Source organism: Bufo gargarizans, unplaced genomic scaffold, assembly GCF_014858855.1.
Source record: "Bufo gargarizans isolate SCDJY-AF-19 unplaced genomic scaffold, ASM1485885v1 original_scaffold_1485_pilon, whole genome shotgun sequence".
Classification (NCBI taxonomy): Eukaryota; Metazoa; Chordata; class Amphibia; order Anura; family Bufonidae; genus Bufo; species Bufo gargarizans.
In genome coordinates, this window is record NW_025334381.1 from 111,804 (window position 1) to 135,000 (window position 23,197).

Consider the following 23,197-nt stretch of genomic DNA (forward strand, 5'->3'; position numbering starts at 1 on the left):
GCTTGGGTTTTGAGGTGAACCATGGTTGATTACGTATGTTTTTGTGTGTAAGCAACTTTTTAGCAGTGTTAAATCTTAGCATTTTTATGTTTCACCCTCACATAGGTGGGCAACCCAAGAGTGGAGCTGACGCTTTCAGAACTGCAGGATATGGCCTCTCGTCAACAGCAGCAGATCGAGAACCAGCAACAGATGTTGGTGGCAAAGGTGGGTACCGTAGGTCTACAGTCATATTATAAGGGGGTAGTCTGATCCAGAAAACCTTAGCACTATTAGAGAATTCAGAATTACAGTAATTGGTTGGAATCCCCGTTGAGGATCCTCTAAATGACCTGGCACACTCCATGAACAGAGCACTCGCCATGTGATACTTGATTTCGACCGTCGTGTTGCTCTTCATGCCTTTGGCCGTTACAGCTAAGTGCTGGATATCTTGGTGGTGGGATACCCTTCTAACCAAATAGGATTGGCCAGATATGAGAGTTTTGGAGTGCTTTCTTCTGTTTCTGTTGAGAAATATTTTGTATTTGACACAAGGTGAAATTTGCTGACGTGTGTACCCTGAACCCTGTAATTTAGATATACACAACGGCAATTTGCATGATAATTGGATGGCGGCAGCATTTTTAATATTAAGAGCCTGCTGCCGGTAATTGGGTTGTTTGTAATAACCTTCAGAATTACATGAAGGTTTCACGTCAGACATTATTTCCAGATATTTTAAGTTCATTAGATGCTGACGACTTGCTGAACCAAGAAAATCCAGCATAGTGAGTCCAAATGAGAGGTGGTTCCTGATACTATTACTACTGGCCTATTTAGAGTCATAAGCTCATGACTAATCCGTGTCCAGTGACTATGTGGATCCACTAACAACTGGACCACTGGATGCCCCAGCTGAGCCCCTGCCAGAATCATGAGACCTACTGCAGATTATAGGGACCTAAATGAAAATACTACAGCAGGATATCCATATAGCGAGCACGAGGGTACTATCTGTACCAATGTTATTTTCTGGGAGAGACGGGAAGGCAGTATTATCTGTACTAATGTCATTTACAGGGAGAGAGACAGGGACGCGGTATAATCTGTACCAATATCATTTACAGGAAGAGATAGGGAGGCAGTACCATCTGTTCCAATGTAATTTACTGGGGGAGAGACATGGAGGCAGTACTATCTGTGCCAAAATCATTTACTGGGGGAGAGACATGGAGGCAGTACTATCTGTGCCAAAATAATTTACTGGGAGAGAGAAATGGAGGCAGTACTATCTGTAGCAATATTATTTACTGGGAGAGAGACATGGAGGCAGTACTATCTGTAGCAATATTATTTACTGGGAGAGAGACATGGAGGCAGTACTATCTGTAGCAATATTATTTACTGGGAGAGAGTCAGGGAAGCGGTATAATCTGTATCCATATAATTTACATGAAGAGATAGGGAGGCAGTACTATCTGGGCCTACATCATTTACAGGGAGGCGGTACATCCATACCACTATCATTTTACAGGAAGAGATAGGGAAGCAGTACTATCTGTTCCAGTGTATTTACTGGGGGAGAGACATGGAGGCAGTACTATCTGTGCCAAAATCATTTACTGGGGGAGAGACATGGAGGCAGTACTATCTGTGTCAATATCATTTACTGGGAGAGAGAAATGGAGGCAGTACTATCTGTAGCAATATTATTTACTGGGAGAGAGTCAGGGAAGCGGTATAATCTGTATCAATATAATTTACATGAAGAGATAGGGAGGCAGTACTATCTGGGCCTACATCATTTACAGGGAGGCGGTACATCCATACCACTATCATTTTACAGGAAGAGATAGGGAAGCAGTACTATCTGTTCCAGTGTATTTACTGGGGGAGAGACATGGAGGCAGTACTATCTGTGCCAAAATCATTTACTGGGGGAGAGACATGGAGGCAGTACTATCTGTGTCAATATCATTTACTGGGAGAGAGAAATGGAGGCAGTACTATCTGTAGCAATATTATTTACTGGGAGAGAGTCAGGGAAGCGGTATAATCTGTATCAATATAATTTACATGAAGAGATAGGGAGGCAGTACTATCTGGGCCTACATAATTTACAGGGAGGTGGTACATCCATACCACTATCATTTTGCAGGAAGAGACATGGAGGCAGTACTATCCATATCAATATCATTTACAGGGAGAGACAGGGACACAATATTATCTGTACCTACAAAATTTACGGGTAGAGACAAGAAGGCAGTACTACTTGTACCAATATGAATTACAGGGTGAGACACTGAGTTGTATTTGTGCCTACATCATTTACAGGCAGGCAGTACTATCTGTACCAGTATTAATTATATGGTTAGACAGGGAGGCAGTAGTGTCTGTAGCGGTATGAATTATAGTCCGATGCACAGTCTATGGACTCACAAAGTGTAGACCTGTACGTTGGGACTGTTGTGACTAATTCTTTTATAGAACGCAGCTTGTATTTGTCCTCTTTGCTGTCAGAGGTTCTCTGTTTAATGGCTGATTTGCTGTGCAGAATAAGCCGTGCCAGAAGCACTGACAGATTATTCCATGACCTTTCAGAGGTACAAGTGGTGTTTGCTGGCACAATTGGCGCCCTCTCCTATCTCTGCAGCTCTTCTCTGCTGCTCATCATAGTTAACATTTGTTTATTATCTCCAAGGACCCCTCCGCTCCTTATCTTTCGTTTACGAGACATAAGGGAGCCATTTTGTTGCCTCAGGAAGAAGACTGCATTTCTCAGGAAATTACCAGTAGAGGAAGCTACAGATGTGTGGGAATCCATGTTTACCTTCTCTATTGTCTGTTTTTTAACCACCGCAGTTGAGCTTTATTTTCCCTGTTATCATTTTCCTGTCCTAAACTTCGTTTCTTCATCCGCACCGGCAGGAACAGCGCTTGCGTTATCTCAAGCAACAGGAGCGTCGTCAGCTGCAGACGGTCTCCGAAACGGAAAAACTTCAGAAGCTAAAAGAGCGAGTGGAGACCCAGGAAAATAAACTCAAGAAGATCCGGGCCATGAGAGGCCAAGTGGACTACAGCAAAGTCATGAATGGAAACTTGTGTAGGTTTTAACCTGTAACCTTTCAACTAAGAGGTTTGTCTCATCTAGGAAATCCCATCATTGTCCAAGTAACGGTGGTCCAATTGTTATGACCCCCCCCCCCCAACGACGGCCCTCTCCTTTTCTGGATGCGGCATTGTTGGACTTGGTTAAAGTCTCTTAGGCTCCATTCACACGTCCGTGGTGTGTTGCGGACCCGCAAATTGCAGATCCGCAACACACCTGCCCTGGCACCCCTAGAGAAATGCCTATTCTTGTCCGCGGCTGCGGACAAGAATAGGACATGTTCTATCCTTTGCGGAGCTGCGGACTCGAAGAGGAGAATGAATAGGTCCGCACACGTTCTGCAAAATTGATGTGACGTGCGATGGAGCAGGCTATTATCGGGAAGGGTCGGTTCCTTCTTGGTAACTGCCTGGCTCGGCAGTGGAATTGAAGAGCAGTATTTTCATGCAGCGATCATCTCCACTGTGTGGGGGACAAGCAATGGCTACTTGCCATCACTCGCCCTCATACAGATTCATTGTTTCTGGGCAGCAGATCGCTGTTCACACAGCGCAATCTACTGCCCAGAAACAATGATTGAGGTGTCTGCAGGAAAGATTGTTTCACCCGGTGAACAAGCGTTTGGCTTATTCATTGGATGATTTGCGCCAGCTTTACACGGTCAGATTATCAGTAACGAGCGTATGAACGTTCATTCCTGACGGTTCGGCAGTGTAAATCCAGCTTTTTTTTAATGTAGTAAATCCACTTTAAGGTCTAAAGGGTCTATCAGTTTAAAGGGAGTCTGACACCTAGGAAATTTACTGATAAACCAGGCACAATGTCTTGTAGGACGAAAGGTCCCTTTACATGGGAGGACAGAACAGCAGATTGTCTTCCTGCCCAACATTCCCTTGCTCGTCAGCGGAGGAGAGTGCTGCGTTTACATGCCATCGCTCGTCCCCATACTGACTGGTTGTTGGCTGGCAGCAGATGCTGTTTACACAGCGCGATCTGCTGACGGTAAACGATAATTTTTGTGTGCGCACAAGTTACTTATTACCCAGTGAATTAGCGTTTTGCTTGTTCATCAGGTAATCGGCGGCACATTTACACCGCCAGATAATTGCTAGCGATATTTGGGATTTTCACCCCGTGTAAAGGGCCTTTAACTCAGCTGTATGTAATAATACCTTTCACTTCTCGATCCTTTACTTCATTCTCCAGGGACCTTTAATCCATATGTATGTGAGCAGTGCATTGGGAGTGGGTCCAAGCCACTCTGTGCACCCTTCTTCCTCTGTCAGTCTCTCTCTTTCTTCTTCTCTCTCTCTCTTCCTCTCCTCTTCTCTTCTCTCTCTCTCTCTCGACATTGTGCCTGGTTTATCAGTGAATTTCCTGGTGACAGGTTCCCTTTAAATGTTGAGAATTGTATTGAGAACAATATACATTAAATTATAGTGTCTTTACATCTCTTATGACCACCTGGGCTCAGAAAGGTCCTACTAACCCTATCCACAAGAGTGCCGGACATTGGACCGTCACTGATCTAATATTACTGGCATGTCCCGAGGATAGGCCATCAGTTTGTAACGCCCCGGATAACCTATTTAATTCTATGGTAATTTAATATTGCAGTGTTTTCTGCAGTATGGGTTTGAGGAGGCAGGGTTTGGTTCTGCAGTAGGGGTGCTAAGAATTGGTCACCTAATTCAAAGTAAAATTATTCAAATTATTTGCTTGCAACTAATTGTGAACCTGTGGTGGTTATAGAGTTCAGTGTATGGGAAGCCAGAGTGTATACTCCACCAAAACCCATGTGAAATGACCAGTATACTAACCCTGATGGGATCTGCTATTAAATATTGGACCGTCCTACACATCTTGTGTTATTCCCAATTCCAAGGATGCCGTGTATACCCATCTGCTGCTGGTCAGTGTTGGCGGCTGATGCCTATTACAGACTGGTCACATGTATAATTGTCACTATAGCAAAGGTCCAGCAGTGCCCCTTTTGCATACACATTAGCAGCACGGTGGCTCAGTGGTTAGCACCGATGCCTTGCAGCGCCAGGGTCCTAGGTTCAAATCCGACCAAGGACAACATCTGCATGGGGTTTGTATGTTCTCCCTATGTTGGCGTGGGTTTCCTCCAGGTTCTCCGGTTTCCTCCCACAAACCAAAGACATACTGATAGGAAACTTAGATTGTGAGCCCCGAGGGGACATCTTGATGCTAATGTCTTGATGCTAATGCTATATAAGTGCATAAAATAAATAAAGAGTTGGTCCTTCTGATATCTATGTAGATTTCTACTAATGTTGTTTTTATCACGATAGCTACAGAAATCGAGCACATCAGTGACGTGTTTCAGGAGAAGCAGCAGGAGCTGCAGTCGGCTGTGCTGAAGGTGGAGCAGCTGACACAGCAGCTGGAGGACCTGCGGAAAGGAAAGTTAAATGGTTTCCAGGCTTATGGACAAATGACAGGTCCTGCCGCACTGGAGCTGAAGAAGCTTTATCAAGAGCTGCAGGTAAGTGGCCCATTCAGCTGGTACTATGATCATGTGCATGAACCTTTGAAGAGGCTTTGTGGGACTATGATACTGGTGGACTGTCTTCGAAATAGGCCATTAAAGGAGTATTCCAGTTACAGAAAATGTATCCCTTATGCGAAACTCCGATAAAAAAGAAGCAAGTGTTTTAGACCAGGCGCTCCGTCCATTTCGGGGAACAGAGCCCCCGTTCTCTTGATTGGCGAGGGTCCCAGTGGTAGGACCCCCACCGATCTAATAGTTAGACCCTATCCGGTGGATAGAGGATAACTTTCTGTAACCGCAATACCCCTTTAATATCATATTGGTGGGGGTCTGGCTCCCAACACACCTGCTAATTAGCAGGCTGAAGGGTGCCAGTTTGGGCACTGCACTCCTTCATTGTGTGTGGGCATAGCATCAAGACATAATGTAGCGGGTGTGCCTGTATTACCGCTCAGTTCTGTTCACTTGGACGGGTTGCAATACCAGTCACTGCCACTACAAAATACAGGGCGCTGTGTATACTAAGCAATGAACTATATGTGCGTCGCCGGCTGATTGTGGTGGTGCCTGGTGTCAGACCCTCACAGATCTGATATTGAAGAACTTTCCTAACGATAGGCCACCAATACCAAAGTCCCAGACAAGCGCTTTTGTCTCTTCCTGATGGGTCTCTCTACCATGGTGCCATGGGACGAGTAGGAAAATGTTATATAGTCATGATTGTTCCAAATGCAAACACCTCCCACCTGCTCCTTACATGTCCGACGTTGCTGTCAAACAGACTGGTTCCTTCATAACCAGCGACGGTTTCATGTATATTCTAGATCCGAAATCGTCTCAACCAGGAGCAGAACTCGAAGCTCCAGCAGCAGAAGGAGCTGCTTAACAAGCGCAACATGGAGGTGGCCATTATGGACAAGAGGATCAACGAACTGCGTGAGCGCCTGTACAAGAAAAAAGTTGAGGCACGTCAAAAAGAAAACATTCCCGTAAGATTTATTATTAACAAGGCGGCTTCTCTCATCACTGCGCAGCGTCTTATCACTGAGCAGTGTCATCTTTTATCATTTCCTTCCAGTTTTTTGCTGGCAGGATAAACTGTTACTGACATGTTATGATCTTCACGTTACAGCTGAATCGCATCAATGGCGGGCCATCCCCTCAGTCCACGTTATCAGCGTCCGGGCGAGTAGCAGCGGTGGGCCCTTATATCCAAATCCCAAGCACAGTGAACTATCCGCTGCCTGCCGATCCAGTCAAACCCCAGTCTCTGTCACTTGCTGCTAGTGGGACACAGCCGCGCTCCAAGTCTGGTAAGTCATTGCATCCAGAAACGTAAAGGGGGTGTCCATTATGGACATGCGCGGTCCTGACAATGAGCTGATTGTGGAGGATCCACTGTTGAGGCGCCCCGTGATCATTTGGGAGCTTTACTTGGTGCCCCATGACATCAATGGGTGTCTAAGTTTTGTAGGGACAAGTCAGATTCACTATAGTGACAGCAACTGTGGCCATCTGAAAGGGGTCCTAATTGGCACCCCTTCTGTTACTGGCATGCCCAGTTATTGCCACATTGGCCATACAACCACTTTTAAGTCAAACTGAAAATTATTCGATTTTTATTTGCACAGCAGGAGCTTTCCTGTCGGTGTAGGCAGGGTACCTGGTATAATGTCGGCCGCATTGCTAGTAGCACCTATGTATATCCATGAGCCGTCTCCTAGTGGTCCGTCTGCTCATTAACAATCATCTATATGTGAACTATCATCCTATTATGTGTATTATTGTCATGTTTTATTTAAAGGGAAAGTAAAGGTCTCTGTAGAGGTTAGTCCTGTCGCTGACTAGTAGAATATCCATGGTTGGGGTTGACACGGTTCTGTACGGTAATACGTGAGTAGTACTGCACAGAGTCCGGATTGTACTGCACAGAGTCCGGATTGTACTGCACAGAGTCCGGATTGTACTGCACAGAGTCCGGATTGTACTGCACAGAGTCCGGATTGTACTGCACAGAGTCCGGATTGTACTGCACAGAGTCCGGATTGTACTGCACAGAGTCCGGATTGTACTGCACAGAGTCCGGATTGTACTGCACAGAGTCCGGATTGTACTGCACAGAGTCCGGATTGTACTGCACAGAGTCCGGATTGTACTGCACAGAGTCCGGATTGTACTGCACAGAGTCCGGATTGTACTGCACAGAGTCCGGATTGTACTGCACAGAGTCCGGATTGTACTGCACAGAGTCCGGATTGTACTGCACAGAGTCCGGATTGTACTGCACAGAGTCCGGATTGCTATTTTTTATTTTCCTTCTTGCCCCCCCCCCGTCATTCCCCTGCTGTTAGCGCTCCAAGATCGTGGTGACAGATTCCATTTAAAGAATGGAAGACGTATTACATACAGCGATACACAAGCGATTGTCGGGAGGGAAGCGTTCCTTCCCGACAATCGTCTGCTCGTTAGTGCTATTACATGCAGCGATCTCCTCCATAGTATGGGGAGTAGTGATTGCTAACGCCATTGCTCGTCCTCATACTGACTCGCCGGCAGCAGATTGTGGTTTCACATCGGTCGCCGGTAAACGATTATTTCTAAACCAGTTTAAAAATCTGGATTGGCCGATGAACGAGCAAATGTACGATAATCGCTCGATAGCGATGATCTGTCAGTCTAATACAGCCTTCACCGTATAAATCAAGGTTGCAAAAGAAAATTTTATGCAAATTGATTACAAACCGGGTCGTTCTGTCCTATGTTATCGTCCCAAGCTGCACAAGCTGGCCATATCCATTAAAGGAGTTGTCCAAGGATAGGTGATAAATTGCTGGGGACTCCACTAAATACTATAAAAAGGGTCCTGAGCCCCCCCCCCTTCCATTCCTCCTCTGGGAAGTTTGAATGGAGCAGTGGTCATACATGTGCTCTGCCGCTCCCGTGTCTGTGGGACTGACGGCGGCAGACGAGGTTTTCACCAGTCCCATAGATTTTGATTGGAGCAGGAGGGCAGATTCTCGACCACTGCTCCATTCAAATGCCTATTCACTGAGTGAGAGGAAATGGGGGGGGGGGAAGGGGGGGGGGGGCTCGAGACCCCCCCACTCCCAGCGATCTGACATTGGTTAGGTAATAGATGGCAATTTCGGGGAAAATCGCCAAAAGCACCACAATACATGTCTTGGTCCCTAGCACCAGCAGTAGGCTCTTTCCCATTGAGATTAGCCAAGAAGCATGAAATGAATAAGGGACACGAGCCGCCAGGGCCATAATTGTGGCCAGACTGTCCTCCTTCATACCCCTCCCTTATGTTTCTGTTCTAGTAGTCAGAGACAAGGTTGTCAGTGTAACCGCAGTGATGGCTTCCAGGGTCCGATACTTTCCCTTTACGTTTCTTTACTGATCTGACACCATATCATGACGAGTGCTGTTATTTATTTCTTGTACTTTTACCACTGTTTCTGTGCTTGTTCTCACCTCACTCTTCTTTTTGCATCCTAATGTCTTGTCCTGTGTCTTGTATCTCCTCTCGGTCTTCGTGTTTTTTTTTTTTTCCTTGTTCCTCTTTCCGTGATGTGTTTTTTTTTCCTCCTGACAACGGGGTGGTCGCCTTGTTCTACCTGTCGTCCTCCACTAGAGGGAGACAATGAGTATGTGAAAAAATCTCCAGGTCCCTGGAAGGTTTCAGATTTAGACATTGGAGTGGATCCTGTGCGGTCATCCTCCACTTCGTGTCTTCAGTCTTCTGACCACAGTGTCTTCCACCAGGCACCTGGCCTCTCTGACACCCTGAACAGTGAGTCTGCTCAGCAGGAATTCTTACTGTCTGCTTGCCAATCGCACCAGATCTTCTCACGTTAAGGCCTCCTGCACACGACCGTTTTTTTCCCCCGTTTACTGGCTGTTTTTTGCGTTCCGTATACGGTCCGTATATGGAACCATTCATTTCAATGGTTCCACAAAAAAAAACTGAATGTACTCTGTATACATTCCGTTTCCGTATTTCCGTTCCGTTTAAAGATAGAACATGTCCTATTATTGCCCGCAAATCACGTTCCATGGGTCCGCAAAAAAACGGAACACATACGGAAATGCATCCGTATGTCTTCCGTTTCCGTTCCGTTTTTTGCTTAACCATCTATTGAAAATGTTATGCCCAGCCCAATTTTATCTATGTAATTACTGTATACTGTATATGCCATGCGGAAAAACGGAACAGAAACGGAAACACAACGGAAACAAAAAAACAGAACAACAGATCCGTGAAAAACGGACCGCAAAACACTGAAAAAGCCATACGGTCGTGTGAAAGAGGCCTAATACTCCTGTAATTTTACACACATCCTGCATAATCAATTCTTTCAGTAGATTTGTTAGTCGAGCATTACAGTCTGCTCATAGATAACGCTGGCACCTGTCACCGGATTCTATTAATTGAGATGAGGGTACTTTCACACTAGCGGTTTTCTTTTCCGGCATAGAGTTCCGTCCTAGGGGCTCAATACCGGAAAAGAACTGATCAGGCTTATCCCCATGCATTCTAAATGGAGAGTAATCCCTTCAGGATGCATCAGGATGTCTTCAGTTCAGTCATTTTGACTGATCAGGCAAAAGAGAAAACCGTAGCATGCTACGGTTTTATCTCCAGCGAAAAAAACAGAAGACTTGCCTGAATGCCGGATCCGGCATTTTGTTCCATAGGAATGTATTAGTGCCGAAACTGGCATTCCAAATACCGGAATGCCGGATCCTTCCTTCCGGTCTGCGCATGCGCAGACCGAAAATAAGGTGAAAAAAGTAAATTCCGGATCCATTTTGCTCGATGACACACCGGAAAGACTGATCCGGCATTTCAATGCATTTTTTTTAACTGATCAGGCATTTTTAAGACTGATCATGATCCGGATCAGTCTTACTAATGCCATCAGTTGGCAAAAGTTTTGCCGGATCCGGCAGGCAGTTCCAGCGACGGAACTGCTTGCCGGATCTCTCTGCCGCAAGTGTGAAAGTAGCCTAAGTACCTGTACTTGCTGATGCTGCTCCTACACCATGCTGTGCCCCCCGGTATTTTCCCGGCTTAGTATGCAAATACTGTGCATTGAAGCAATGGGGAGGAGACGCAGTCTTTCTCTGTGGGCGTCTCCTTCTCCCCTGGTTGTAGCGCTGTCCAATCGCAGCGCAGAGCATGACAGTCAGGGGAGAAGGAGACGCCGAAAAAAGACTGCGACTCCCGCAAGTCCAGGTACTTATCTCAATGAATAAAATCCGGTGAAAGGTCCTCTTTAAGAGAACAGACATGAGCGAGAAAAATCCCGCACGTGTGCCGGTAGTGGTCTCGCCCAGACTCTCCTCCCTTTCCTTCGCACATTGAAAGTCTATTTATGAATAATATCATGTCGCTGGCCGATTTCAGTTTCTTCTTAACTTGCATAGGAGCTTAAAGGGGTTGTCCGGGCATGTGTCCTGACATCAGACGTATAGAGATGCAACTGCTCACTGTTGGACTGGTCTTTTGTACCTATTACCCTTATGTAAAGCTCAGTTCATACCTGCGTTACCTTCCTTCAGGTTTCCATTGCTTTTTGACAATCTGACCTACCCATTCTACTTGGTGATGTCAGATCCGTCATGGATCCTGTAAAAAGGAAGTCGCCGGGCCAGCATGAACAGAGCCTTACCTAAACTTTTGCTCATATTTTGTGGAACCGTTATAATGGCCTGCCGGCATGTGCATACAGCTACCCAATGGCAGTGATCTAGATCCGTAGATGTCGATATCATGGCGGTATACTATATAGAGTCCGTACCCATGCGTTTCCTGTTTCTGTTCTGGAGACCTGGTTCTTAATTGAAATTAAACCCAATTTAATTATCTTTTTAATAGGCCTCTTGACCTTCTTTCTGCTGCCATTAATTGATGTGAAAACTGGGGCAGCGAGAAGCGGTTCTGTTGTTGCGTTCACCAGGGACACAAAGATTAACAAGACCATTTATAAACTGGAACTGGTGTGCATACAGGTTCAGGGAATGCACACAGCACCCTATGAAGAACAATACAGCGCAAAACTGTGATGAATATGGCAGTAATAGTTAAAGGGGTTGTCCGGTGAACAGATATTGATGATCTATCCGCAGGATAGATGATTAGTATATGATCGGCGGGATCCAGGACCGCCGCCAATCGGCCGTTCGAAGAGATCGGGCACTCAACGTGACATCGCCGTACATCAGACACATGGCCTAGTTGCAGATCAGCCCCATGTGAATGAAGGGGGTTGAGTTGCAATACTATGTACAGCGCTGCGCTCGCAGAGCTCACAGGGGACTGTGGCAGCTGCCTGGAAAAGCTGATGCCGGGACTCGGACCCCGCCGTTCTTGCCCTTCTTTGCCCTCAACTCAAATTGTACTTGAGCTGAAGCCCTGAGATGTGTCCGACAGACTTGTCACAAGGGACTAGACGCCTGACAACTGAGAAGATTGGGTAGTAAATCTGTAGCAACCAGTCTGTGTCCCCTTGTCGCCTTAAAGGGGTTGTGCTGTGATATTTATTGATGGCCTGTCCTCTGAACAGATAATCAATATCTGATCGTTGGGGTCGAACACCCAGCCCCCCGGCCAATCAGCTGTTTGAAGAGGAGTCACTCCATGCGAGCAAGTCTGTCCATGACAACCCCTACCCATGACCCCTATTAGGACATATGGACATCTCTGAGGGAGACCTCATTGTGTACAATGTACAACTACATTCACCGATCAGGTCACCGAATATAAACTTGTAGTACATTGTCCATATGTTTATCATACATACCATTCGTCACATAGGTAAATCTTTAGGGTCCATTCACACGTCCGCAAAATGGGTCGGCATTCGTTCCTCAATTTTGCGGAACGGGTGCGGACCCGTTCATTTTCATTGGGGCCGCAAAATATGCGCACAGCACACAGTGTGCTGTCCGCATCTGCACTTCCATTCCGTGGCCCTCAAAAAAAAAATAGAACATGTCCTATTCTTGTCCGCAGCCACGAACAAGAAAAGGCATTTCTATTATAGTACCGGCCATGTGTGGTACGCAAAATGCAGACCACACATGGCTGGTGTCCATGTTTTGCGGACCGCAAAACAGTTGCGGACGTGTAAATGGACCCTTTAAACTGCACCAGTGTCACTTGTACGTATATGGAGTAGATTTTGAGAACATAATCGCCAATGCTTCACGTATGACAAAGCTTTTTTTAACCTCATTATCACAGTAATTCATGGGGATGTAATTTTTTGGGGCCACTAATCACTTCCTAGCTTTGGTAATTGTAAGATCATCTGAATATTCTGGACAAGATTGTAACATGGAAAATGTAGTGTTTCTCCCACACGTTCACACAATCCTGACTTTTCAGGTAACGATGCAAACTGGCCGACGCTGAAACAAAGCACAATGACCATTGTGAAGACTCCTTCGCTCAGCTCCTCAGACTGGAACGAGTCAAGTATGGAGCCCGGCTTCAAGACCGCACCTATATCCAGCCAGCCCTTACCCTCCGCCGCTGTAGGACCCACCGAGAAGTTGGTGAGTCTTCCACCCTTCATTACTATACAATTTAAAGAATAAATATCAGAAAATTCTAAATCTAGTGCTTGGTCCTGGACACTATACTTTGGATGAATATAAGCACCAGTCCTAGCCTGGGCTGTCATCTCCCTCATCTTCACCAATAATATACGTTTGATAGATCATAATGTGAACATTAATGGTGGTCGTGGGCCATCCTAATTCTTGGCAAAAAGAATTCAAGCCATCAAGAGTGTGTCAAACCTAAAAGGGTTTTCCAGCCTCCTGATATTGATAACCCATCCTTAGGGTAGGTCATTTAATACCCGGTTGAGGGCACGTCACCCCACCGATCGGCTGTTCGCTGCAACCTCCGGCGCTGGAAATAGCAATTTGCATGGAACAAGTGGTCTAGTGGCCATGCTGGGTTACTGCAGCTCAGCTCCTTTACGGCCTCTACACTTTGAATGGAGCAAGAAGCACGGCTCTGTTCAAAGTGCTAGCTCCAGCGCTGGAGGCTGCAGGAAACAACTTATCGGTGGAGGTACGAGGTCCCCCACTGATCTGACCTATACTGGGAATAGATTATGAATATCAAGAGCCTGGAAAACCCAAAACCTAAGTTCCCTGGCCTCTACGTTTCCCTCATGAGCGTGTCGGACAGAGCGCATTACGCCAAAGATGCCATCAAATCCCTCATCCCCAAGTCATAGGAGGTTGATTTCTAAGCTTATGGTTGTGTTTTTTGTTTTTTTTATGTAGTCTGGCGATGCTGGGAAGTTGCCATCTCCAATGCTTGGGTTGAGCAAGTCTCTGCCACATAATTACGGCATGTACCCGGGTCAACTTCCATTGAGTGCTACGAATTCTTTGGAAAGGAGGAAGGATGGAAGTCTGCCAAGACCTGGGTCTGGATCCACCACCCGCCCACGGCCCCTTCCACTACCAACGACGAGCAACGTCCACCCTCCGGGTTCCTCACAGCAGATACAACAGAGAATCTCTGTGCCCCCGAGCCCTACCTACCCGCCATCCTCTTCCCCTATGTTTCCTGGAACAGACACTAGACCGGACCCTCCTCTAACTGTGGCCATACGACCTTTCTTGGCAGAAAAAGGCGCAAGGCCTCAGTCCCCAAGAAAAGGGCCACAGACAGTGAACTCCAGCTCTATTTATTCTATGTATCTTCAACAATCAACTCCACCAAAGAACTATCAACAGGCGGTATACAACACCCTGAACAAATCTGTCAAAGCAGGTACCAAGGACTCGTGTGTAATTATATGTCTTTTTACAGGTCTTCTCTAAGACGTCTTTATATTGGGTTGATCCAGGAAGTGTGTCTCTCAGTAGAACAATTTACCAAAAATGCTACTTTTCTGCACTGCTGTAGGTTCAAATTGCACCCATTTTAGTTTGGATATTTTCAAAAATGAGGTCCATGACTGCAGTATCTCCACCAGATGGCTGATAATTCACTGCAATACATTTCTGAGTATTAGGCCTCTTTCACACTACAGTTTTTTGCGTTTCGTATACGGTCCGTTTTTTGCGTTCCGTATACGGTCCATATACGGAACCATTAATTTCAATGGTTCCGCAAAAAAACGGAATGTGTTCCGTATGCATTCCGTTTCCGTATTTCCGTTCCGTTGAAAAGATAGAACATGTCCTATATTTGGCCGAGAATCACAGTCCGTGGCTCCATTCAAGTCAATAGGGCCGCAAAAAAAACGGAACACATACGGAAATGCATCCGTATGTCTTCCGTATCCGTTCCGTTTTTTGCGGAACCATCAATTGAAAATGTTATGCCCAGCCCAATTTTTTATATGAAATTACTGTATACTGTATTTGCCATACGGAAAAACGGAACGGAACAACGGAACGGAAACGGAACCACAACGGAAGCAAAAAACGGAACAACGGATCCGTGAAAAACGGAACGCAAAACACTGAATGCAACATACTGTAGTGTGAAAGAGGCCTTACAGGGACTAATTCATGAAATGGGAGTGGGGCTCAAAAATATAGAAAAGTAAGATAAAGTGTTCAGAAAAATTACTACAAAATTTGAAGGAAAAAAACAACCCATACACACGGTTTTATTATTATCAAAACAGTTCTATTCAGCTATTCATCACAGTAAATCCATCTTAAAATGGCGCCCTTATAGGGCTTTTCCAGTGCGTACATTTGAAAAAAAAACTACAAGTCGGAGTGAGTTAAAAATGAAAAAGGATTGTTCTTCTCTGCAATCCCCTCTACTGCTGTTCCGATGCTGGTCTAGTCCCTGATGTTGTGCACTTTCTTTCTGTCCTCGTTCGGCACACTGAAAATAAAAGGAAAGGCCCAATAAGCCAATCTCCAGCATTTCCAGTTATTCAAGCCAGGACAGGAAGTAGAGCGCAGTGGTGGCCAGACCAGCGATGGAACAACAGTGGCGGCTTTTGTGTGGTTGAGAGTAATCTTTCTTTTTTTATTTTAACACATGCTGACCTGTTGTATTTTTGTTTTTAAAAAAATCGGGAAAACCTTTAAAACTTAAAAGTCCACAAAAAAGCATCCCTAAGAAGTTAACGCATACCTGAGTTTTCAAAAAAGAATTAGAATAATGTCTGTGCTTCTTTGTACAATCATAACTTTGAAGGAACAGGTCTTTTTGGGCTTCCCTAGTGTTTCTTTCAGCCTTTTTCAGATGCACAGCTAGATGCATTTCACTCAGAAGCAGGGGGTGTCTACCTTCTGTGAAATCTGCCAGCACTGTACTGCTGTGACATCCTTTCCCTTACTTCCCACTATGTTTTCAGCCCTGGAGATCACACTTACAAACAGGACTGCGCTCCTATAATCTTCAAAATCTGTGTAGAAGCAGTTCTTTAGTCAGTTTTAGAAGCTAGTTATGACACCCCCCATTTCCTGTGAGCCATCTCCGGTGTCTCTCATTACTAGGGACGGATCTTGCCTGACAACAGGCAGTGAACTGCAAATGAGCTGAAGGTCAGACCCCTAGTGGCCATGACTTTACAGCTTTTTTTTTTCAGGTGGATGCAAGCATCGTTTTTAAATAAAGCGATTTAGAAATTTGCTAGTTACCCCATTTATTCTCTATTAAATTAAGGCCCCATGCACACGGCCGTTGTTCACGGCCGTGTGCGGGCCGTGGAACCGCGGCCTGGATCCCTCCTGAGAGCAGGAGCGCACGGCGTCACTGGTTGCTATGACGCCGTGCGCTCCCTGCTGCCGCCGCAATACAGTAATACACTGGTATGATCTATACCAGTGTATTACTGTACTGTGCCGGCAGCAGGGGGCGCACGGCGTCATAGCAACCAGTGACGCCGTGCGCTCCTGCTCTCAGGAGGGATCCAGGCCGCGGTTCCACGGCCCGCACACGGCCGTGAACAACGGCCGTGTGCATGGGGCCTAAATGAAATTGTGGGATCATAGTGGGATTGCCACAATCAGTAGTGGAAATAGAGTGACGCTGCAGCACAGTCCATAAGATTGTGGCTATGCCCGGTACTGCAGCTCATTCAACTGAACCCTTGACCTATCATACACTGATGGCTTATCCTAAGTATAGCTCATCAATGTAATGGCCTAGAAAACGTTGTGATTATAACTGCTGGAAAAGCTGCTATGATTAATGTGCTATGCCCTCGAGAAGGTTAGTCTTCTGTATTAATGAGTTGTATTTTTGTGTTTCAGTATATGGGAAACCAGTTGTCCAGTCCAGTTCATCCAACTCTTCACCCCTTCCGTTCCTTCATTCTGGACCTCCTCCTAATGCTGAGAAAGAGGGAGAGACTGTTCCTCCTTCAGCTGAAAATACTGGTGTGGAGAACATACAGCGTCCATTGAGCCCCACCAAACTGACCCCAATAGTGCATTCACCTATGAGATATCAAAGTGATGCAGACTTAGAAGCCCTTAGGAGAAAGCTTGCCAATGCACCAAGGCCTCTGAAGAAACGGAGTTCTATAACTGAGCCAGAAGGTCCCAGCGGACCCAACATACAAAAACTACTTTATCAGCGGTTCAATACTCTGGCTGGAGGAATAGAGGCTGCACCTTTCTACCAACAGTGCAACTCGCAGGACTTTGGCATTTTGGCCGACGTGGACAATGGCAACACTGGGACTAATGGTAACATAGGAAGAGGCAGGTTCTCTGCAAACAGCTGCCGTCCCTTCTACCCTTCCTCTTCCCCAACCTCCTCCACCACCACAACAACCACCAGAACCACAGATCTCACCAGATAACAATGACAATAAGGTTTGTTCACCCATCACTGAGGAACTGATAAGCAGTGAGCTTATAAACCAGATCTCGGACACAACAGAAGACAACAACAATAATCCAGCCATTGTACCTTCTGTTGAGAAGACTCCTAGCCCTGTACTTGAAGCAGCATCTCCGGTGAAAGAGGAGGTACCTTTACCAGCCAGGGCTCCATCACAGACTGTTTCTGTAAGTAGACACTTGTAGATCTGGAACTTAATCATCATTGAAATAATACTGTTACAAGTGGTCAATGGCCAGGGCTATTTCCTTGATTTTAAAATGTTGCTATAATATTTCCTTATTCTCCATACTTGGTCTAGAGAAGCATTAAGATGAATAGTATGAAAGTCAATTTACTCTTCATTATGAGGTTTGTATGAGTACAAGGAGACTAGAATTATGGCAGTCATTTGCTTCGTCCCAGCTATAGGAGCAGATAATTTAGCCACACAGGGTATTACAAGCTGTGTGGCCAGTTAAGATAGTGTTGAGGCTGCTGTAATCACATGACTAATTTGAGATTTATTTAGGGGTGTATTAAAAGGTGAGAGGTAAGTGTAATGTGAGCTAAGATGCTTGCAGAACCTGTGACCATGGCCTTTAACATGGCAGACTATTACAGCTGTTTCATGAGCGGATGAGCTTTTAAGGGGAAAGCTTTACCAAGGTACTGCATATGAGGATAGCCGAGCACTGTGAAGCTTCCTCCAGATATTTAGAAATTAGTTATGACATAGCTGCTCCATAACAGACACCTGAATCCCACCAGCTCCATTCCTATAGTAGTAGTTTTCATTGTTGAGCGTGACTAGCCTTAATTTTTATCTGCCTTTCCACATCTATTTGATAACCCAGAATCTGTCAAACTCAGAGAAATTTTTTTATTTTTAATGTGTTGCTATTTAGAACAGATCCACTGTAGTCACAACAGTCCGGCATCTTAACCAGTCAACTGGTGTGACCACACTGTACAGTATCTGCCCAACCTTCTAATTGTGCTTCCAGACCTTGTCTGGCAGATCTTTAGTAATAAGTCTGTATGTATTGTCTGGAAAAACAGATGTTCCCGGTTTTTAGACACACCGCTCCTTGCATGGACTTTTTAGTGGAGCGATGACTGCTTTGAAAAGATTGTTCCGAGGCAAGAGACTTACAGGTGGAGAAACTTGGAGACCACTGCCTTAGATGATAGACCTAAGGCTCTGTTCACATCTGTGTTGAAGGCTCCATTAGGAGCCTCTGTTTCAGATTCCATCACATTTGATGGAGACTATAGCGCGCAGTGCAGACCCATGACCCACTCTTCTTTTTGTAATGAGTGATTGTTACAGTCCGATCCTTTTACAGGCAAAAAAAATAATAGAAAAAAATTGTTTACAGATATTATTTTTCTGTGTAGATTGGGACAGAATCAGCAGAGACATCTCATTATCGTTAAAGGGAACCTGTCGCCATGAATATGCATGCAGTCTGCAGGCAGCATCTGCTCTTTCTGTACTTAGCTGTCCACAGGACTCCTAAATATAGGAAGAGCAGATTGCACTGCATATTCCTGGCGACATGTTACCTTTAAAGATCAGGGGATTGAAAGGAGTTGTCTAGTTTCAGGAGGAAACCAGGCAACACAGGGGATCTACAAGCGGTCATTACTTACCTGGCGGATCCTATGCTGCTGCTCCAGTTTTTTTTTTTACCGCACTGCAGTGGTGATGATGACCGCTACAGCCTATTACTGGCATCTTTGGTGCACTACTGAGGTCAGTGACTGACCGCAGCGGCCACGTGTTGCCATTATCTCACCACTGCAGTCATATAAACCGATTCCAACAAGACACAAACTACCAGGTAAGTTGTGATTACTTCTTTTATTGCCTCTTGAAACCAGACAACCCCTGTATTGACCGCTCCGTCAGGATAGTAACTCTACGCAGGTAAGGCCTTATTTCTACCCTGCCACTCCTTGGTGTCTGGAGAGGTAGGTACTATACTCCATCTCTTCCTGGAGACTTTTAGTCAATGGACTATTTTCATAATCTCCCATTGATTGCAGCCGCCAAAAAACAAACCCCCCCCCCCCCCCTGCAGAGTCTATACAAAATCTAAAACATTCATATTCCGATGCTGCTGTATTGTATCCTCTGTAAGCCATTTCCCTAAAGTATCCTCTGTTTCCTCTAGGTGAAACGCACAAATCTGAAGAAACCAAACTCTGAGAGGACAGGACATGGACTCCGAGTGAAGTTCAATCCTCTGGCTCTGCTTCTCGATGCGTCTCTAGAAGGAGAGTTTGACCTTGTTCAGAGGATTATATATGAGGTACGGGCACTTCCCTATAGCTTTAAAGGGGTTTTCCAGTTTTTTATACGTTTTTGACATCTCCCCCCTCTTATCCGGACCTGTGGACTTAAGCATGGACTGGGAACTGAGTGCCACTGCAACCAATGGACACAGCGCCGACATTTACCCCAAGGGGCAGGTAACCCAGTGATATATCCCCGAAGCATTCGGACTGTGGCCGGAATTTAAAAACTTACAAAAAGCTGGGCCACCCCTTAAAGGGGTTGTCCCATCACAGACAATGGGGGTATATCGCTAGGATATGCCCCCATTGTCTGATAGGAGTGGGTCCCACAGCTTCGCCGAGAACGGAGCGGGGAAAGGCGGCGGACGGGTGCACTGGCTCAGCTATTGCCGTTGACCCCATAGAAATGATCGGAAGCAGTGACCGCGCTCCCATTCACTTGTATGGGGGGAGCGCTTGGCGGTGGCCCTGCTTCGTTCTCTGCGTAGGTACGGGTCTCGGAGGTGGGAATACCCCTTTAAAGATATTAACATATGGTCATGGATATTAGATGACCAGTGCTGGATCTGACCACAGGAATAAATACAACTGGAAACTTCCCTGTTAGGTGGGTGCAGTGCTGACGAGCTAGGCTTTTTATTAGGGCTGATGAGATAAGGAGGTCCTAAACATGAACACTAATGGGAAAATCTTCTGTTGGTCAGAAATCTTCTGCTCAGCGGTTTCTCAGCCTTGACCAACTCTGCCCTTTATACAGGTGGAGGATCCCAGCAAACCCAATGATGAAGGAATCACGCCTCTACATAATGCTGTGTGCGCCGGGCACCACCACATCGTGAAGTTCTTGTTGGACTTTGGAGTTAATGTGAATGCGGCTGACAGTGATGGCTGGTAAGTGTTCTAGAGTGAAGCATTCTAAATCGTAGGGTATGTTCACACTGCAGATTTTTCTGCATATTCCGTGCAGAAATCCAATCAGAATCAGGTCCACAATCTGCCTCACATCGCAGCCAATGGGAATCTGTTTTGTGGTTCCTACGGCACGGATTATAAATATGAAGGGGGATCAATCTACAGGCAGATACAATAGCGTGTATAACTGAAAATCCACAGCAAAATTCATGGGTCAGTCTCAGATTTTTTTCCCCCCCATGGAAAAGTCTGCCTTTTGAACATACCCTAGGTGACCTGAACCACAGTATAGGTGAGGCTGAATATAGTTACTGTGTGACACTTTCCTAGTATAAAGTCCAAACCCTACTGTACATTGCAGCAGCACAGTGACCTTCTCCACTGTCCCTGCATCCTTCACCATATCCACCAGGTGGCGCTTTTACTTGTCTTTCTGCACTCTATATAACGCTGAAGTACTCTTGTGCATTAAAACATAGGTCAAACATACCTTTATTGCCATCCCCAGAAAATGAACTTACTTGGACCCAGTTTCTTCCTCTTGTGCTTACAGGTCGATTTTCTCTGCCTGCAAGGTCACTGATCCCCATCCCCTGCATTCAAATCTTAGGCTCCTGAGTCCTTTCACACTTGCGGCAGCAGGGTCCAACAAGCTGCCATGGATCCGTGCTAATGCGAGCCCACCGTGCCGTTGGAAGTCCGCTCCGGCCCCATTCACTATAATGCCACGCTGCGGCCGGCCCTCCATCCCGCCCCCATTATAGTGAATGGGGCCGGAGCGGACTTCCAGCAGCACGGTGTACTAGCGTTAGCACGGATCCACGGCAGCCTATTCCTTCCCCACCAGAACAGCCTGCCGGACCCTGATATCACAAGTGTGAAAGTAGCCTTACACACTGAAGTCGTTTTGCAAATGCAGTCACCTGTGACCCTGCCAGTGCCCAAAATTGTATAGTCTCACCCCTCAAAATTTCCTACAGAGAAAAAAAAAAAACCTCTGCCCACTGTCAAGAAAATGGAAATGTTTTTGCAATTATTTTTTATTTTTAGAGCATTAAAGAACCCAATGGCATCAAATAATGCCGACCCACTGAGCTCCATGGACTCACTTTTATATTTTCTAATATAGATTATAAGTACTGAAACACTTCAATACTCGTTACGCAACCTGATTCTTATAGAGCAGGTAGTAACTGCAGGTTGCATCTACACAGGGACTATGCCGGGGGGGGGGGTGCAGGCCGCATACCGCCAGAGTCCGGGGGCAGTGATTACATTTGCACACATCGCAGTTTACTATGTCATCTGTCATTCACTTCATTTCGCTTCCCGTCAGGACTCCTCTACACTGTGCAGCCTCGTGTAACAGCGTCCACCTCTGCAAGATGCTGGTGGAGTGTGGGGCGGCCATCTTTGCTACCACAATCAGTGACATTGAGACCGCTGCAGACAAATGTGAAGAGATGGAAGAGGGATATATTCAATGTTCTCAGTTTCTTTATGGTAAATTGAACATTTTTTTTCTTCTTCTATACGTAACTGTGGATGTGCCATAAATGTCTATGGAGACTCTACAAGATGTCATCTGTGGTTTTCTAAAAGCTGCAGCTGGAAGGGGTGATGTCTTTTCAACAAATGATTTTCGGCTCATTAACTCCTGTTGTGTAGAGCACTCCAGCAATTTACACAGGCTGACGGTCCTAGGAACTCTCAGTTCCCGAAAATTGGTTCCACTGGCGATCACCTAATGCACGTTCATTGGGTGACGGTATCACGGATGTGGACACCTAAGTGATCATTCCTGGGCAGCAGATTGTTCTGCATAAACAGCGGTCCAGAAACATTAAGCAGGGCTGGTTGAGCAGGCAATTCTTGGGAAGGAGCTCTGCGTTCCTGATACTTGCCGGCTTGTTAAAAGGAAGGGAAAGCTGCTTTTACATGCTGCAGTCAGTCCATGTAATTGGGCCTTTAGACATCGTTGGATCATTGTCTACAGATGGTTCCACTGGGCCTAAATACAAGCCTTTTATTCTACTGACTGGTGAGGTCCCAGCTCGCATCTTCTGACATGTTGTAATAAAATATCAGAAGATACATCAAGTTGTAGCCCAACATAAAATACAAAACTACCAACATAGAGTGAACCTATCCTAATTTTTTGGACAATGCGGTGAGGTCGAACACACAAGACCAAGCTCCGTGGCCAGGCTTGGCTGTGTCCATCCAGCTGCACCACATGGCCCTAACCTAACAGAGATGAAGAATCACATAATCGTTTGTAGGGCTACTAGAATATACCTTTGTAAATAAATGCACATGGGAAGGGTCCTTTTTAAAGGGGTTCTACCCTTTGCATAACCCCTTTAACCTCAGGAAATCTTCTGATATTAATGGCCAATTAGCTGTTTGAAGAGGCTGTTGCCCTAACCATTACTGCTCTCCAGTAATCGCTGCGGCCTCCGCACAGCTTGCCAATCACAGCGGCTTTGCTTGGTACTGCGGCTGAGCCTCATTCACTTGATTGGGACGGAGTTGCGCC

General features: G+C 45.9%; 1 protein-coding gene across 1 annotated transcript in view; it reads left to right on the forward strand.

Moving 5' to 3' along the window:
- The window catches only part of LOC122923335 (apoptosis-stimulating of p53 protein 1-like), a 59,096-nt gene that overhangs the window by 30,519 nt on the left and 5,380 nt on the right, over positions 1–23,197 (forward strand). The window contains 12 exon segments of the mRNA XM_044274119.1: positions 106–207; positions 2,911–3,085; positions 5,410–5,603; positions 6,434–6,574; positions 6,742–6,922; positions 13,006–13,175; positions 13,920–14,415; positions 16,869–17,314; positions 17,316–17,630; positions 19,623–19,760; positions 20,504–20,637; positions 21,995–22,161. Of these exon segments, the coding sequence (XP_044130054.1) occupies positions 106–207; positions 2,911–3,085; positions 5,410–5,603; positions 6,434–6,574; positions 6,742–6,922; positions 13,006–13,175; positions 13,920–14,415; positions 16,869–17,314; positions 17,316–17,630; positions 19,623–19,760; positions 20,504–20,637; positions 21,995–22,161 (2,659 nt within the window).